Raw genomic sequence first — 17030 nt, forward strand, 5'->3', positions numbered from 1 at the left:
TGAAGCTTTTTTAGCTATGTATTATTATTGTTGTTGTTGTTGTTGTCGTTGTTGTTGCTACGGTTAGTACCACTACATGGATGCAGGGGATTCTTATAGCCGTAATGCTTTTACTCCTGATGATTTGATTATCCATAGGGGTGTGTCTTTACAAGCACGCTGCATTGAAGCAGTTGCGGGTGATCGCTATCTCTGTTGCTATGGTGACGCTTACACGTACTGCCGACTGTGATTGGACATTGGCCTGGAAGCGGCGTGATTGAAAAGCAAAGGTGTTGAATTGCTTGATTTGCAACAGCCGAGTTTACCGAGAAGACAGCTGATTAGCTAATGCCCAGATAGGAATTAAATGTTGTTCACGAAGCCCATAAATGCCGGTGAGAGTTACCCATTCAGAATTAAGGAGTTTGGAGAAGTTCAACTCAGGCATCTCGAGGCTGCAACGAGTGCATTGTCTGGCTTACACGCAATAGGTTTGTGTTGTTGTTCGAAATGTGCTCTAAAATCTTTCGTTTCCTGCTTGTCTTACGTTGCTTGCGACATTTAAATGTACAGTTTGTACGAATGCTAAATATTGTTTTGTCAATCGTTTTTTGCTCAGTTATCTCGCGTAGCATCTAGTGCATAAACTTGAAAATGGCTAAACCGACTGATAACTTGAATCAACTGACAAACGTTATTTGTTCTACAACCAGCTTTCTGTTTGGAGGATGAGTTTTGGCAGCTTTATCCCTGTTGGAAGCTTCCGTAATCAAGAAAACTGCCAGGCGTCAAACAGGATGGACGCGTCTCGGTTGCAGTTTGCTTCAAAACCAAAACAAAGGACTGTGCTCGGCGAATTGAGTGAAAACGAACAGTACAGCCGGTTCCACGGTCAGGTGAGTAAACAAGTGCAGGCAGCATCCCTATGGTTACTTGCAGCAGGCTAGTATTGTGTTCAATTGCTTCAACTCCTAATGAATCTGTCGACGTAACTTAAGTTCTTGATTTATTTTGTTTTTATTTTAACAGGCTGGCCTACACTCCAAGCATGGATCAGGTTTGGAAAATGCATTCCCAGCAGTCTCGTTGACTAGCATCCCGTCCTGTCGCTCCAGTTCTAGCTTCGATGTTTATGTCGACGAACCGAATGAGGTCGTACTACCGGTCACCAACGCGATGGTGGCACCAGGGCCTCTGTTGCTCGAGGAGGACATGGCTGCTATGCAGCACAAAGATTTTAGACTCTTCTTGGAACTTAGTGCAGGTAAGCCTAGAACCGATTTGGTGTGCAGTTTAGTAGTATTCGATTTATTTTTTTGAAAGGCCATTCACAGGATTTTTCTACAGGATCCTGTATGGATGCCTCTATGCGATCTCAGCCAGAGGACGAACCTTCGAGTGCCCATGACGTCCTTACTGTGGCAGAATATGCTGAGGACATTCATCAACACTTGCGAGACCGTGAAGTGGGTATCTTGATCGCAGAGCTAGCTTTTACTGTTGTCCTGGGGGCTGTATCAGGAAGCAGTGTTACCGAGTTGGCTGGATAAACAAGTAAAACCTGGAACGGCTGTAATTACTTCAGTCCATGTTTAAGATGTGGGAGGGTTCTGGGATTTACTGTAGTTATTCAGCTAACTCTGTAATCCTGCTTTGTGAAACCGGCCCCTGAGTAGTTCCTTAAAATGAAATTAATTTAACTTTACTTTCATCCCCCCCCCCAGGTGAAATTCAGGCCAAAGCCTGGCTACATAAAGAAGCAGCCGGATATCACCAACAGCATGCGGGTTGTGCTGGTGGACTGGCTGGTGGAGGTCGGGGAGGAGTACAAGCTGTGCGCCGAGACCATTTATCTGGCGGTGAACTACATGGACCGCTTCCTGTCCTGCATGTCCGTTCTCAGGGGGAAGCTGCAGCTCGTGGGAACGGCTGCCATTCTCCTGGCTGCGTAAGACTTTAATGTCTACATAAAATAAAAATTAAATGGACAATGAATCTGCTCTGAATTCTGCAACTCTGGCCTTATGGTTTAATTTTTTCTCCAGGAAGTACGAAGAGATCTACCCTCCGGATGTGGACGAGTTTGTGTACATCACGGATGACACGTACACGAAGAAGCAGCTACTGCGGATGGAGCACCTGCTTCTCAAGGTCCTCTCCTTCGACATGACCGTTCCCACAACCCATCAGTTCCTCAGGCAGTTCATGGTCACCGAACCAGTTTGCACCAAGACTGAGAACCTGGCTCTGGTAATTGCCCGTTAAGTTCAACATGAGCGTTGGTATTGCTGTTAGACTGCCCCCTGTAACTTGCTTGTGCCCTTTGCAGTATGTTGCGGAGCTAAGCTTGCTGGAGGTTGACCCTTTCCTGCTACATGTTCCGTCCAAGGTTGCTGCAGCAGCCTACTGTCTCGCAAACTACACTATGAACAAGGCCTTATGGGTAAGACTATGCTGGTGACTTGAGATTTGGTGAAAGTGCCTACTGAGGCAGGCACTGGGTGTCAAGATGGGTGTCTACACAAGTGCAGGTTTTAGTAAGTCTGACTGGTGTAGACCAGTTAATGAAACTTCTACAAGAAATGGTTAACATGTATTTAATGGGTCGCAAATTCATTGTAGGCATAAAATGCAATGGTATGAATTTCAGGATCAGAGGGATGAATACTGCAAAGTGTCTGCAGTAACTCAAGTACCATTTAATGCCCCTCAATCTAGTTACTTCAGTGGCTCAACTCAATGAGGGTGATTTAGTGTGTGTATAAGCAGTCATTTTAGTGCTTCAGTCTGGAATTTCTGCCTGTCAAACTTAAGGTTGCATCCATTGAATTCACTGCCTGCTTCAGAATGGGAGGTTTTAATGCATTGTGTTTGATCACTTTCTCAACAGCCCGACTCCCTGTACGCATTCACCGGCTACTCCTTGGCGGAAATCGCTCCCTGTCTGAAGGATCTCCATAAACTGTACCTGGGTGCTGATTGCCGCCCCCAGCAGGCCATCAGGGAGAAGTACAAGAGCTCAAGGTGGGCAGTGAACTACCTTTGGTGTTGTGTGTTTAAATTTTACTTTAAGGCTGATCTCTCCTGACTTGTGCTCTTCTCTTCCAGATATGGCAGTGTGTCACTCCTTGGTCCTCCAAGGTCCCTGCCTATTCAATGATGCAAAGTGGACTTTCAAACACGAACTCTCAGCGCTTACCTGTTCTCTGGACACTGAACCCATGAGGCAAATGGGACTCATGGGAAATTTTTAATATTTTTAAATTGCATTTTTAAGACCTTGTATAGACTCTATCCTAGGTAGATCCTACTGGTAGCTATCAAGTAACAATTTTTAAACTTTTTTTTTTTTTTTTCTAAAGCTAAGTATTTGTAACCTGCTTCTGACCCCTGTACTGTGTTAATGTGGTGTGGATGTATTTGTCAGCTGATCAGTTCAGTCTCCGTCTGTGGAAACGGGTGGTTTTTAATCCATTTGCCTGCTGTCCTGAATTTGCTATACAATCATTTTTGGACTGAAACTGCTGAATGGAATTATGAATTTGAACCTGTACACTGTTTACAATGTGATTAAAGAAGCAAGTAACACTACTGCCTCCATCTTGTTTATATACTTGGTGTCTCTCTGGTGTGTGTTTTTTTTTTTTTGTTTTTTTTTTTTTTTTTTTTTTTGGACCCCATTTAGGCTTTGGTTTTAGAACTGTCCTTAATACTAGTTGGGCTATGTGGCTAATTGAGGCAAGCTAATGTGTAATGAGCCTATGGGTAGTTTTGTACTGCTCTTGGCTTAATTCAAAGGGTGCAGTTGCACTAAGGGCTGTTCAGTCCTTGTCGGTGTTTGGCAGAGGTATTGGAGTGGAATTGGCTCTCCAGTACTGGAATTCTCTTTTCTCTTTCTCCCCCCCCCCCCTGTATTTTGGGTTGGGGAGAAGGTTAGTTGGTGACCCTCCAACTACCTAATGATGAGACAAACCTAACATTCACTACAACTGCACCAGACCTGTTTTTGCATGCTAATATGCACATGGCTGTGCTACCACTGAGTTCCAATGTTGCGTTTGCAGCTTTGCCAAAATGACCTCAGTGACACTTTTTGGTTTTTACTTTCTACATGTACTTCATTCGGCATACCATTTTAAAGTGATGGAGGTAAATGGTTTATGTAGGTATTTCAAGTGAAGCAGAATCTGTAATGGCAGTCATTTTGCATGTAAAGTGAAGATTCCAAGAGTAACTTGGGTTTATTTAAGCTTGTACGAATTAAAGCTCCAAAGGCAGAAAATTTACATTAATGATTATGAACATTGAACAAGATTTTAATATTTTTGTGGAAGAACAGGATAACTTGGAAACCAATGTGGGATAGAACTTGGGAAGTGCTTAAAATGTTAATTGCAAGGGGAAAGAATCAACTAGAGAGTTGAGGCTGAGGAGTGCCCTGATTTAAGAGCGATGATCATGGTTCATCTAATGGATAACTCGATTTGAATGAGCACAGTGTTCATGTAATTTATGATGCGGGTTAATTAAGGGCGGGTTAGCGTCTGCCTCCTGTATGGTCATGCGTGCTTCAAAAACTGGGAATCCAGCGCCCTCCAGCGTTCTTAAATGAAATGGCGTCAACTTTTGTCCATATGAGCTCGCCATACTTTGGCTGGAACTTTATCAAAACAGGTGATTAGGGAGGCGCATCATCGACAGCTGGCTTTGAAGTTGTGAAAGTTTGAGTCGGACATGCTGGAGTTTCCCGCGATGAAGTTGTTTCTTCACGTCGCCCTGAAATTGCGCGGTTAGAATTTGCAACGAACAGGTATGCCATTTTCAAATTATATGAAACCATTATGATTAGAATATACAACATGCGTTTGCCAGTTAACGAAAGTCCATATGGTGGGGTTTTAACAGTTTTTGCAAGCAAATTGACTTTTTCTTTTTGTGTCTAAAAGAAACTGCGTCCTGTGAAATATTTGCTGAGTCGAAACTGAATGTGACCGTAGATTATATTTGACAAACCGATCATTTCTACTGTCGCTGTACATTTTTGTTTTTATTGTAGTTAAAGTATAATAGTCTAACGTTATGTTTTTATGAGTGCGTAAACATACTTCGTTGGTATTGTTGTGTTTCACTATAGTTGAAGCTTGTATCAACACACAGACGCGCGGAACACACGGGGAATGTTGTTGGCGTTTCTGGTACAACCAGCTCTGGGCGTCTGTGAAACCACTGTCACGGACAGGCAAACGCATATTTTTGTTTAAGTTGCGCACCGTCTTAAATGCTTGAGATGTCAGGCAGCTAGCTTCCAGGAAATCTGCGGTGTTTCGACATTTAAGGGGAAAGCTCGACGATAATCCCCAATAAATGTTTTTGCTCTCTTTTTTATAAGAAAAAGTTTACCAGCGTGTTTTGGTTTTGTCATTGGCTGCTCTGAGGCAAAGCGTTGTGAGCGAAGAGATAACCTGCAAACAAAGGGCTAAAAATAATAATCTACATTAACCTTTTGGTTAACAAGATTTTGACATGGCTAGGTAAATATCTAATGTGTAATATGTGAAATGTGAAAATGCATTTTCACTCGCAAAAAAAGAAAAAAAAAACGCATTTAAACACACCTTTAAAGGAAATACCTTTATGTAGGATGTATGCTGTTATTCTTCTCGGTTTATAAGGAAGTACTGATTTTTCAAACCGTAAATCTTCGCAACCAGACTTGGGTAGCCTATGTCATAAGCTCATACTTCAAAAGCTTTTGCCCGCTGTTTGACAGCTGAGTGAAGCAGAGAACGTCTGGCGATAATTTCAAACGTCGAATCAACAACCGAGCACCAGAGACATTTACGGTCTGAGAATCAGTTTAGTCGGCAAAACCTGAATCCTTGATGGTCTGAGCGCTGGATGCCTGGACACTGATCACGGACCGTTTTTTTCTCTCTCTCCCAGGAATGGAGGAGTCGAATGCGGAGGCGTTCGACCCGTTGGGGCTGTGGATCATACGGGACGACTACGAGAAGGCGCTGGAGTGCCTGGACCGGGCTCTGACGGCGGACGAGGTGGGTAGCGGGGCGGAGGCCCTGGAGCTGTACAGACGGGGCCGGTACCACCTCCACAGGGGCATGGGCGTGGATTCGGCCCGGCCCGAGTGCGTGGGCTCCGCCTGGGACGCCGCTCGGCAGATGCAGCGCAAGATGAGCCACACCCTGGGCAACATCGCCACGCGATTGGCCGCCCTGGAGACCACGTCCACGCCCGCCCCTACGCGCCCCGCCCCAAAACCGCCTCTCGCCCTGGACCAGCAGGGGGCGTCCGCTCCGTCCAGAACGCCCCTCCCCGGGTTCGCCCCCGTGTCCGTGTCTCCCACAATGCACCGGGGCGTCCCCGGCGACCTGCCCCCGGCCTACTCGCCCCAGGCGGCTGACGGACACCTGACGCTGTCCTATGGGACGGAGGCGGGCGAGCTGTCGCTGGTGAGGGAAACGCCCCCCCCTCTGCCCAGCCCCCCCCGCAGCCTCCCGAGTCCCAGTTTGGGCCGGGGGGGCGAGGAAGGGCAGGACCTCTTCTTCCTCCCGCAGGGGGTGCAGATCTTCTTCGTGGGCCCCGAGGGGCACGTCAGCGCCCCGTCCTACCCGGGGTACCTACGCATCGCCCGGCTCAACAACCGACAGCACACAGAGGGGGCGTACGAACACGCTCCTGCGGTACTGCAGGTAAGGGGGCGGGGGGTAGAGGAATAGAGGGAGGTTGGGTGGGGTGGGGTACAGAGAGGGAGAGGGTCGGGTGGGGTAGAGGGAGGCTGGTGGGTTCGGTGGGGTGGGGTACGGGGAGGGAGAGCTTCGGGTGGGGTAGAGGGACAGAGGGGGATTGGGTGGGGTACAGGGAGGAGTAGAGGTGAGGTAGAGGGATAGAAGGCAGGGATGAGTTTACTTCAATTTTTGAAAAAGCTAAATCTAAATTTTGAACTCTCAGATATTTGCGCATAAGATTTCATTGTTTTTTTGTGTTGCTACACCAGGAGGAACTGCTACGGTTTAGCAGAACAAACCTTAATCTCTTCTCACTTAGCCTGTTTGTTTCTGAGGTGGGAGTTGGCAGTGTTCTCGTGCCTGCTCACCGTCCCTCTCACCCAGTTGGGTGTTTATGTAAGTTTTAGAAAAGCTTTCCGGCCAAAATAGTTTCAATGTGGAAAGGCCCCTTCTGCTAACTTCGGAGCACTGGGTCGGTGTTGCACAACCGCGATCTGACCGCGAAGGAGAGCCAGAATCGCAGAATCGTCTGGCGTCACCCCTCTGGATAGGACTTTGACTCTTTCTCTTCCACATCAGCTCGGCGCAGACTTCGACCGCGCTGTCCTGCGTGGTGTCGCCATGGCCTATCTGCTTCAGGCGGATAATCTCTGTTTGCACCAATCCGGGATCCTAAAGCACATAGCGTTGGCCAATCCGCTGGTCCGTCTGTATCGAGTGGACTGGTTAATAGACCGTAGTGCGGAGCTCAGTTCCGGTCTGGGCTCGAGTCATGTGATGGTCTCTCCTGCGTTCTGGTTGGTTGGGCTCTGCTTCGTGCCCTGTTGCGTGATGTCCCCTGTCACATGATCAGGGAGGCTATACAGACTCAGGCATGGGGTGCAGTCACTCAGCCAAAAATGCAAAACCGTACTTACAGATATTTAAAGGAGGCTGTCCAGATGCTCAGACATCTTTGTGTCTGGGGCTCAGTTTCTTTCTTTTTTTAGTTAAAAAATGCTGCATTTGTGCCAAGCAATATATGAATAATATATTGTACAAAATGGATGTCTTTAAAATATGCATATCTGTTTCTTATTTCTTATCCGTCATAGCCTCAATTTTTGTATATTTATATATATTTATATATATTATTTTCTGGATGAAAGGGTATAAAATGGCCCCTGGGCTGGCAGTTGAATAGCCTTGATGTGCACAGTGCACTGAGGGTTTAATTCTGTGGGAGAGAGTTAATAAATGGATTGCCTATTCCACACGACCTCAGTTTCCCAGCTGAGACGCTGGGTGTGCCTGATAAGGGAGGACTGCAGTCCGAACATCGGTGTCCACCTTTTATCCTTCTCTTATCTCCCAGAAGGCCGTGCGGCTCGGCCCGGAGGAGATAGCGCTCCAGAGCTCCGTCTCCGATCGCTGCCCAGCTCGCTGCGGCTGAACTTTGGACGTCCGAGTCTTTGAACAGTTCGGGGAGTTTTTTTGCGAAGATGTCGAGAGGAACTGATGTGCTGTGGGCAGTTGCATTAGACCTTTACGAACTGTCCTGATTTAGCTTGTCAGGCTAACAAAAGTGTGCCTTGTTTTGTTTCCAAGACTAATCTAATATCGGTTCGGCAGTTACGTAAGCGTTGAGACAGATAAAAGTTTGAGTGTTCTGTCCTGGAAAGAGACACTGAATGGGGTCTTCTATTGATTGTGGAACCTTTTATGTGTTTACCAGGCACAATGTACGGTTGAAAACATGCGCAACAATTTTGTGATGCTCTGTACCCTTGTTGGGCAAAAGGCTACTTGGCATTGGTAGTTTCAGAGTTAGAGGGGTTTGCCTAAATCTTTGTCTGGCGTGTTCGGAGTGGAGGTGCCCTGGGACGGTCAGAGGGGGACCCTAGGAGAGTTACCCCCCCCCCCCCCCCCCCCCAAAAAAAGCCTCCCCCAGTATCTCCCAAATCTTCATCATGTGACCGATCACCGGGTTCTCCACAGAAGTGTCACACAAAGTGAGTGTGGAGGGTGGTGGGGGTTTGGCTGGCAGGGGTGTGGGGAGGGGGGGCGGGGTAACAAGAGTGTCATGTCATTTGAGGGCTTGGTCACCGCACACTGTCAGTAATTTGTCCCGGTTAGCATGTGACGCTCACGGTCAGCTAATCCATTCTTCACCGGGCATTACAGCCAGGGCTGACCAGCCCAGCTGCAAACAGTCTCTTATCTGAGCAAACGAGCTGTGACCTGAGTGGGGGTGGGGGGGTTTAACTCCTAAAACGAGACATTTGGGAGCCATGGAAGTCAGACACCCCCCCCCCCCCCCCTCTCCAGAAGTGGCCGGTGTTGGGACAGCTGTTATTTCAGCACAAAGGACCCCGTTACTGATGACACTGCTCTTCTCTTGTGTGTCCGGCTCCATTTACCCGCCCCCCCCTCTCTATAAATAACTCCCCGGCCCTCGCCCTCCTACCTCACTGGCACCAGCGCCAGCCGTCCCGTGAGAGCTGGTGGGACTCGTTTGCCATGGCAACCTTGTCTGAGCGGTGTAAACGCACAGGGCAGCTGTCTGTACGCCCGCCCGGAAGATTCTGTTCAACAGCTGCCCTGCTCTGTGTTCTGTTCAGTGTCTGTGTGGATGGACTGCGTTCAGTGTCTGTGCGGATGATCGCGTTCAGTATCTGCGCAGACAGGACGTGTTCAGTATCTGCGCAGATGGGCCACGTTATGTATCTGCGCAGATGGGCTGCGTTCAGTGTCTGCGCAGATGAGCGGTGTTCAGTATCTGCGCAGATGGGCAGCGTTCAGTATCTGTGCAGATGGGCTTCGTTCAGTGTCTGCGCAGATGAGCAGTGTTCAGTGTCTGCTCAGATGGGCAGTGTTCAGTGTCTGCGCGGACGGGCTCTGTGTTAAACACACTTTGTAGTCTGGCATATATGGAAGAAATCTAATTTGCTCAGTCACAGTTACAGTGGATGTTTATTTTCTCTTTTTTTTTTTTTTTTACAGGTGTGTGACTGGGTGTACCCCCTGACCCCCACCTCCCCCGTCCTGCTGTGCAACACCGGCGTGTTCATGTTCCCCAACACCATGGCCGCCGCGCCGGGGTCCTACGTGGGGGTGGTGCTGTCCTCAGATTTGCCCGAATCTGACCGGCAGCTGTTTGAGGACCACCTCTCTCAGCTGACCGACCTCCGGCTCCAGGTGAGCGGTCGTAGTGACATGGCTTCAGTGTCACTTCCTGTGGCTTCCATGTCACTTCCTGTCTACGTCCGTCATGGGCTCAGTGTGTGTGCTCTACAGGTCTACCATGGGATTTGAGTTTTATATCATGCCCTTTAAATGTATATATTTTTCCTTCTGTATGAAGTCAGTTTGAATCTTAAAAGCAGCCTTTAAAAAACATGTCAGAAGCAAGACCCCTGCACATATCACCACCCGAGGTTCTTTTTTGTTTTCATGTCCCTTTGGCCTATCAGCCTTGACCTTAGTGAGCTGCTTCAGGCTGTGCAGTTTTCTGATTGGTCCTTTATGGTCACATGTCCCTTTTGAACCAATCGTTGATGACAGCCGAGGGTGATGCTATCTGTGGCAGGTCACCTTGGCTATGTGGAGCTGAACGGCGCCACGGCATCATTGACACGGTTTAGAGTTTCCTGGTTCTCCAGATTTCCTTGTTTGTAATCCCGGTAGAATGTGCTGATCAGATTAGCCGGAGAATTTAGCGGATTTAAAAGGATTCCTGCCAGTTTCGGGAACGCTGTGTTAGGCCCAGCCCCTCCTGCACACTGGCTGTCTGTTATTGGCCTAGTGTGAGAGGCTAGCTGCCCCCCCCCCCCCCCCCCCAAAACAGTGCTGTGGGTTCAGATGTTCTGCCTGTGAACAGAACAGTCATTACAATTTGTTAACTTGGCCCAGTAGTGCTGCTGTATAGGGGAAAGATGAATCGCAAGCATACAAACTTTAAACTACATTGAAAACTTGCTGTTTCTCTGCATAGTCCGAGCTTGCTTTCAGTTCTGTCTCTTTGAGAGTCACATAACGGGTCACATAAGAGTAATAAAGGGTATCTACATGAGTGTGTGCTGGTAACAACAGGTGTGTGTGTGTGTGTGTGTGTGTGTGTGTGTGGGAGTGTCCAGAGTGTGGCAGGAAAATCCAGGTGTGTGTGAGGGTCCGGTGTGTGTGCAGGTAACTCAGGTGTGCACAGGTAACTCAGGTGCGCACAGGTAACTCAGGTGCGCACAGGTGACTCCAGGTGTGCACAGGTAACTCAGGTGTGCACAGGTAACTCCAGGTGTGCGCAGGTAACTCCAGCTCTCCCTGCAGGTGCCTGAGGCAGCCGCAGCAGCAGCAGCTGAGGACCGGTGTGAGAAGGTCCCCCTCAGTCCCCTGGAGGAAATCGCCCCCTTGGGGGCCGCGGCAGAGAAGGAGGAGGAAGAGGAGGATGATGATGAGATTGTGCCTCTGCCGGAGTGGAGCGAGAAGGTGGCTCAAGGCATCCTCACAGGTGACTGAGGGACCGGCCCAGGACGGGACAGTTACCCCCTCCTGTTCCCAAACCGTCGCGTTCTCTTTGTGATGTCATTAAGTGCCCTGTGCTACTTTGTGACATCGTGACACACTATGGCTGACACCAATAGTGTGTGTGGAGGACTGCCTTTACACCTCAGGGTCAGTCCTTCATACACCTGCATGCCCTGCCCCCCAGGGAATATAAGGTGTGTATGCAATACAGATGGCCCCCTAAGGTTCTCCTGGACCAGGGTTGCTTATCCCCAATGTGCACATTTGCAGTGCAGTTCCTGAAATGTCCCACTAGAGGCCACTGTCGCCCAAACAAAGTACATGAAAGCACACTGGGTCCTGTGTTTACGAAGGTGTGATGTTTGAACATATCAGGGGTCCAACTCCGGTCACCACTATCGTTCCTCTCTAGATTATGATGATTCCCTTGAGCCATGTAAGTTTCTTTTTCTATTACTTGCTTTACATTGATTTTTGGTGCCTGATACTTGCAGAAAGGTGCATTTTCTCTCTAAGGATTAATAAGATGTTCTAATGTAATTATTACATTACTTCCATTTAGCAGACAGTCTTCCCCAGAACAAATTACGTGACTCTTTTATTGAAGTAAAAAAATCTTTATAAATGGAATTCATTTATACAGCTGGATATACATTGAAAAATTTCAGGTTAAGTACCTTGCTCAAGGTCACAGTGGCAGTGTCCTACTTGGGAATCGAATCTGCAACCTTTTGGTTCAAAGCCCAGTTGCCTATCTCTTATGCCACGCTGCGGCCTGCATCACAGCCCTGTGAAAGTTGGGGTGCTGTCCCTTTTGCAGGGGCGTCCTGGCTCAGCTGGGGTCTGGTGAAGGGGGCGGAGTACACGGAGAAGGCCATCCACAAGGGGGCGTCCAAACTGCGGGAGCGCATCACCCCGGAGGACACGCCCGCCGAGGTCAGCCCCAACGTGGCCATGGGCCTGCATGTGGCCAAGCAGGCCACCGGGGGCGCTGTCAAAGTCAGCCAGTTTCTGGGTGAGTGTGTGAGGGAGGTTCCTGTCACCCAATGTCACAGCCTCAACGTGTGTGTGCGTGCGTGCGTGCGTGCGCACGCGTGTGTGTAAAGGCTGCTGTATTACAGTGAATGAGGTTTGCCCTGTCACTGTGTGTGTGTGTGTGTGTGCATGTGTGTGTGTCTGTGTCTGTGTGTGTGTGTGTATGCGTGTATGCGTGTATAAAGGCTGTACTCTGTTACAGTGGATGGCGTTTGCACTGTTGCTGGCCATGTGAGCAGAGAGCTGGCCCCCCATGTGAAGAAGCACGGCAGCAAGCTGATCCCAGAGTCCCTGAAGAAGGACGCAAAGGGTCGCTCCACACTGGACGGGGCCAAGGTGGTGGCTGCCAGCGGCATGCAGGGTAGGTGCTATTCGTGAGCACTCCCCCTGCTGGACTGGAGGGAGTTTGCATGAAGGCTGCACTGTGGTCTTCTGGGGTAACAGGGTTTACTTAAAGGCATACTAAGCAGGATGTTTTAGCCTTGCTAAGGTCCAGTGTTTACAATCAAAGACGTCTCCTCCTCAAACCTGCTTGGACGTTTGCAGATGAAAGCTGTGCACTGCTCTAAATTGTTTTTTTATTTTTTCAAATATAAATATTTGCTTGAATTTATAATGTAATTAAAGAATTAGGATTAGATCTATGTTTTGTCTGCAAGTGCAGTTTGTTTTCTTTTCTTTTGTGGCTTAGGACTCGCGACAGTGTGGACAGGCCTGGAGGTGGCGTCCAAGAACATCGGCAAGAGCGTCGCCACGGAGACGGTCTCCACGGTGAAACACAAGTAAGTGAAGCATCTTAACCTCTTCTGCAAGGTTACATGGTGCTAACAGGTGCTATTGCCTGGGTTCTGCTATTTGCTTTGCATCCTTTTGGTCTAGTTCATGTCTAACCAGAACTGTTTCTACCTCGCTTATTTATTTATTCATTTATTCATTCTGTTTTTTAAAACCTGGCTTGTTCTTCCTGGGGGAATTGTGAGGGGGGTAAGGAGAACTAAGGATGGGAGATATATTGCAATGGTTATTATCGAATGCAAAGACGTCATAGCCACCTTATGGTGTATTATGGTGTATTATACAAACAACCTAACTAAACAGGCTGTGTGAAATGCTTCTGGAGAAAAAAAAAGTAACAACTGTTGTCTGTTGGATGTTTATAAGACGGCCAATCAGCAGCAAGGTCGCACAGCTTCCATGTCATCGTGTGATGTGTTTTGGTCAATCACATGAAGCTGCGAGGCCTTGCTGCTGATTGGCTGTCTTATGGTCGGAAGCATTTCAGGCGCCCTCTGAAGCTTGTGGTTGTTTACTAACTGCTTCAGGTATAATTCAAGAGGAAAATAAAGGCAATACACCATTACAGCCGTTATCACATTCGATAATTATCATCACGATATATCGCCCATCCTGGGAAAAAACTAATATGAGCTCTCGCTTGTCTTTTCTCTTCCTCTTATTTTGCAGATATAGGGGTCTAGAAAACGTCTTAGACCCTCCTAGCAACGATTAACAAACCAAAAAAAAAAATGTAAATGTGAAAAAGGAACAGACTCAAACAAAAATCGAAAGTATTCTCTCCTGAAAAAACTCTCACTGGCATGTCCTGCACGTCATTGGCCAGCTTGCATGAGTGGCAGGTGTCAGTCTGACTGAAATGACCCCGCCCCCAAATCATGTGCTCTGTGTGACCCCGCCCCCAGTCATTAATAAAAGCAATACAAGCAGTAGCCTGTGTTCCGCAGGGCTTCTTTGCCTGTCACAGGCCTGGGCCAAATTATCATTATTATAAATCCTACCTGAAACCCATTTAGCACCCAGAAAATTCCTGTCCTGCATTTCACTGTCAATTTTCTAATTTTATAATTTGAGTCTAATTTTATCCAGTATTTAGAGGAAAAGTTATTTCGCATGATCGTTTCTCTCACACGTTTCTGTGAAAATTCTCAGGGATCTGCAGGATCGTTTTTTTTATTTTATTCTACCGCCATTTAAAGAACCGATGTAATTCAGTTTGACTCTGGTCTGTGCATGTTTTGACCACACCTTCACTTCATATCTGCCGCTGTGTGTGACTCCACTCCGCGTGTACGATACGGACGTGATTCTGCGCCGCTTTGTATAAAAAGCATGACTCGATCTGCATGCTCGATTTAACTATCCCCAGGTTATGACAGTTGATTTTGATTCACTTATGAATATATACATGAGATGAGTCTACGACAAGACCCTAATGTCTTCCTTTATAGGGTGACACTTTTTCAGTGTTTTTTTTAAACCTGTGATTGCTTTTTAGTCACAAGGCTGGTGTTCAATGTTGTAGGCATGCACTCACACACACACACATGCCTGGGACCCTGCGGCTAATTTTGATTAGCCTGTACTGCTGTTTTCATACGGGCAGCCTTTAGGTCCACAGACACTGTAGCTTCTGGTCAGAGTGCTTTACATGCTCTCTAGACAGGCTTATACAGGGCGAAACAAGTCAAAGTTCTAAACGCAATTAGGAACATGAACACAGCCTTTACAGCAGATGACCTTCTTTTTTTTTTATGATCTCTGTTCTTCGAACTCAGGCTAAGCTCAGGTAGTACATACTACCTTTAAGGAATAAAATTCAAAATTGTGATGAATACAGGCAGGTTTCAGCATGCTATGGAAGTACACATAACCATACTTCAGCTCCTCCTATGTAAACATTATACTGATGATGGACAATAGCCAGCTGACTCGTAGCCTACCTCAGGCTCTCTCTGTCTGCCGTTAAGGTAACTGCACGCACTGAAGCAATAAACGCTGAAACGTTAAGCCCAGAGGCTGTGTTAATTCACCCCAGAATCGGGATCCACGCTGGGAACTGGGAATCGACACTGTTCACGCATACGAACCCAGCACGTCCGCGCGCTCTGAATCTCTGCATGCTGCACCTTCCTTATTCACTTCCTCATTCACTGCCTGCCTCATGCTCCGCCCCTTCCCTATGCAGCTCCTCCCACTGTTTACTCTCACCCTCATGATTGGCCCTTCTGTCTGGCCTCTCCCACTCCATGGCTACTGGGTCTTGCTGGTTTGTCATTAAGGTACGGTAACCCCCCCCCCCCCCCCCGACCTGGTGTCGCCGGTTTGTGGTTAAGGTACGGTAACTCCCTCCCCCCCCCTGGTTTGTGGTTAAGGTACGGTACCCCCCCGCCTCACCCCCCTGGTTTGTGGTTAAGGTACGGTACCCCCCTCACCCCCCTGGTTTGTGGTTAAGGTACGGTACCCCCCTCACCCCCCCGGTTTGTGGTTAAGGTACGGTACCCCCCTCACCCCCCCGGTTTGTGGTTAAGGTACGGTACCCCCCTCACCCCCCCGGTTTGTGGTTAAGGTATGGCTCGGCCGCGGGCCAGGCCACCCACAGCGCCGTAGACTGCACCGTGGACCTGGGCGTGGCCGCCGTCAACTTCAACCACCTGGCCATCAAGGGCCTCACCAAGGCTGCGGGCCAGCAGGCGTCCAGCGCCGCCGCGGAGAGCTCCAGGCCCCAGAAGAAGAGAGGGAAGAAGGAGGAGAAGAGGGAGGAGTAGCAGTAACAATCACTCCACCACCCCATCCACACATCCTTTACAGTACCTGTCCTCTATGCCTTAAAGTATTATTATTATTATTATTACCTTTTTAATATTTATATTAAGCTCTGCTCCTCGCCCTAGTCCTGGAAAGCTACAGGGTGTGATTGTTTTTATTTTCACCTTTAAGTCTACAGCTGATTCAGACACAGAAAAGTCCTGTTTGCTAACAATTAAAAGCAGACTGTGAGTCAACTGTGATGTGCTTAGCTGGAGTTTAAACCTCAGATTTAACCCTGAAGACAATAGAAATGTGTTGCAACTGGAACAGCTGTCCTAAGATGTGGAATTAGGATTAGCTGTTCCAGTTGTGATTCTGTTCTGTGGTCTCCAGCTAAACACACTGCAAGTGACCCCTGGGCTCTCCAGGATGATGTTATATGAATATTGCTTATAGTTGAAGTAAGATTGTTGGGTCAAAAATATTTTAAAGATGGCACCTACAGGTGTATGAATCGGAACAAATATACATGAAATTCACATCTATACAACTTGTATGGTGATAAAGTATGTTTTCTACCTTGGTGGTTTAATGGATATAAATAATTATTTATGCCTTTTGTACGTTTTAGAATGAATTCATATGTTTGTATCTGTAATGTGGGATGTGTTCCTGCTAGCATTGCTGAACAGGTGCCTTGGGGTTAAAAACATCTGACTTATTCATCCATGTTCATGTATTTCTGTTGGGAAAGCTTTATGCTAAAGGCCAGATACACTATGAAGACTGGATTTAAATTTTGCCTTGTTTATCTACAATTCCACAAGTGAACTGGGAGAAAAATGCAAACGTTTATTTTTCATTTTAACATTTAATAATGCTGTATTTATAAGGGCTTGCCTTTTTACTTCTCAAAACTGCCATCGAAAACCGCTTGCAAGTGCCTCTGTAAGTGCATTTGTAATATGAGCTCAACTATGTAAGTAAGAGTCTTCTGTTACTTTATATACTAAAGTATGACTGATAAATTCACATTCAACTGATTGTGCTTTTCACTTGCACCATTGCTTGTATGGTGTGGAAAACTACAAGACGGTGTCTTTTAAAAAGTTTTTATTTCCACATTTACCAAACACACCTGAATAAATCAAAGAAAAATAAATAAATACTTGCCTAAACCAGATAAGTGAATCTGAAATTACATCACTACGAAAAGTATATTGT

General features: G+C 47.4%; 2 protein-coding genes across 3 annotated transcripts; both read left to right on the plus strand.

The window, feature by feature from the left end:
* The first annotated feature begins 336 nt into the window (after positions 1–336).
* ccna1 (cyclin A1) lies at positions 337–3573 on the plus strand. Its single transcript, XM_035432419.1, has 9 exons — positions 337–473; positions 696–878; positions 1012–1246; positions 1330–1448; positions 1707–1930; positions 2028–2232; positions 2312–2425; positions 2873–3006; positions 3091–3573. Exons 2-9 carry the CDS (start codon positions 711–713, stop codon positions 3140–3142), a joined length of 1251 nt encoding a protein of 416 aa, XP_035288310.1. The 5' UTR covers positions 337–473; positions 696–710; the 3' UTR covers positions 3143–3573.
* A 1070-nt stretch (positions 3574–4643) lies between these two features.
* On the plus strand, positions 4644–16838 carry sparta (spartin a). 2 transcript variants are annotated; one of them, XM_035433735.1, is made up of 8 exons: positions 4644–4792; positions 5926–6689; positions 9708–9902; positions 11028–11208; positions 12046–12240; positions 12463–12621; positions 12952–13042; positions 15625–16838. In XM_035433735.1, the coding sequence occupies exons 2-8, from the start codon at positions 5928–5930 to the stop codon at positions 15821–15823; spliced, it is 1782 nt and encodes a 593-aa protein (XP_035289626.1). In that variant the 5' UTR covers positions 4644–4792; positions 5926–5927; the 3' UTR covers positions 15824–16838. The 2 variants fall into 2 exon arrangements, with proteins under 2 accessions (XP_035289626.1, XP_035289628.1); XM_035433737.1 differs by lacking the exon at positions 15625–16838 and adding an exon at positions 13725–13987.
* Positions 16839–17030: the final 192 nt, after the last annotated feature.

This window comes from Anguilla anguilla, chromosome 9 (assembly GCF_013347855.1).
Source record: "Anguilla anguilla isolate fAngAng1 chromosome 9, fAngAng1.pri, whole genome shotgun sequence".
Classification (NCBI taxonomy): domain Eukaryota; kingdom Metazoa; phylum Chordata; class Actinopteri; order Anguilliformes; family Anguillidae; genus Anguilla; species Anguilla anguilla.

Excerpts from the sequence above, each read along its gene's own strand:
- ccna1 (XM_035432419.1), top strand. The coding sequence starts at position 711 with ATGAGTTTTGGCAGCTTTATCCCTGTTGGAAGCTTCCGTAATCAAGAA. Across the intron at positions 1,931-2,027 it reads GCTGCCATTCTCCTGGCTGC|GAAGTACGAAGAGATCTACC; the intron begins GTAAGACTTTAA and ends TTTTTTCTCCAG. Across the intron at positions 2,426-2,872 it reads CTATGAACAAGGCCTTATGG|CCCGACTCCCTGTACGCATT; the intron begins GTAAGACTATGC and ends CTTTCTCAACAG.
- sparta (XM_035433735.1), top strand. The coding sequence starts at position 5,928 with ATGGAGGAGTCGAATGCGGAGGCGTTCGACCCGTTGGGGCTGTGGATC. Across the intron at positions 6,690-9,707 it reads ACGCTCCTGCGGTACTGCAG|GTGTGTGACTGGGTGTACCC; the intron begins GTAAGGGGGCGG and ends TTTTTTTTACAG. Across the intron at positions 13,043-15,624 it reads GTCTCCACGGTGAAACACAA|GTATGGCTCGGCCGCGGGCC; the intron begins GTAAGTGAAGCA and ends TTTGTGGTTAAG.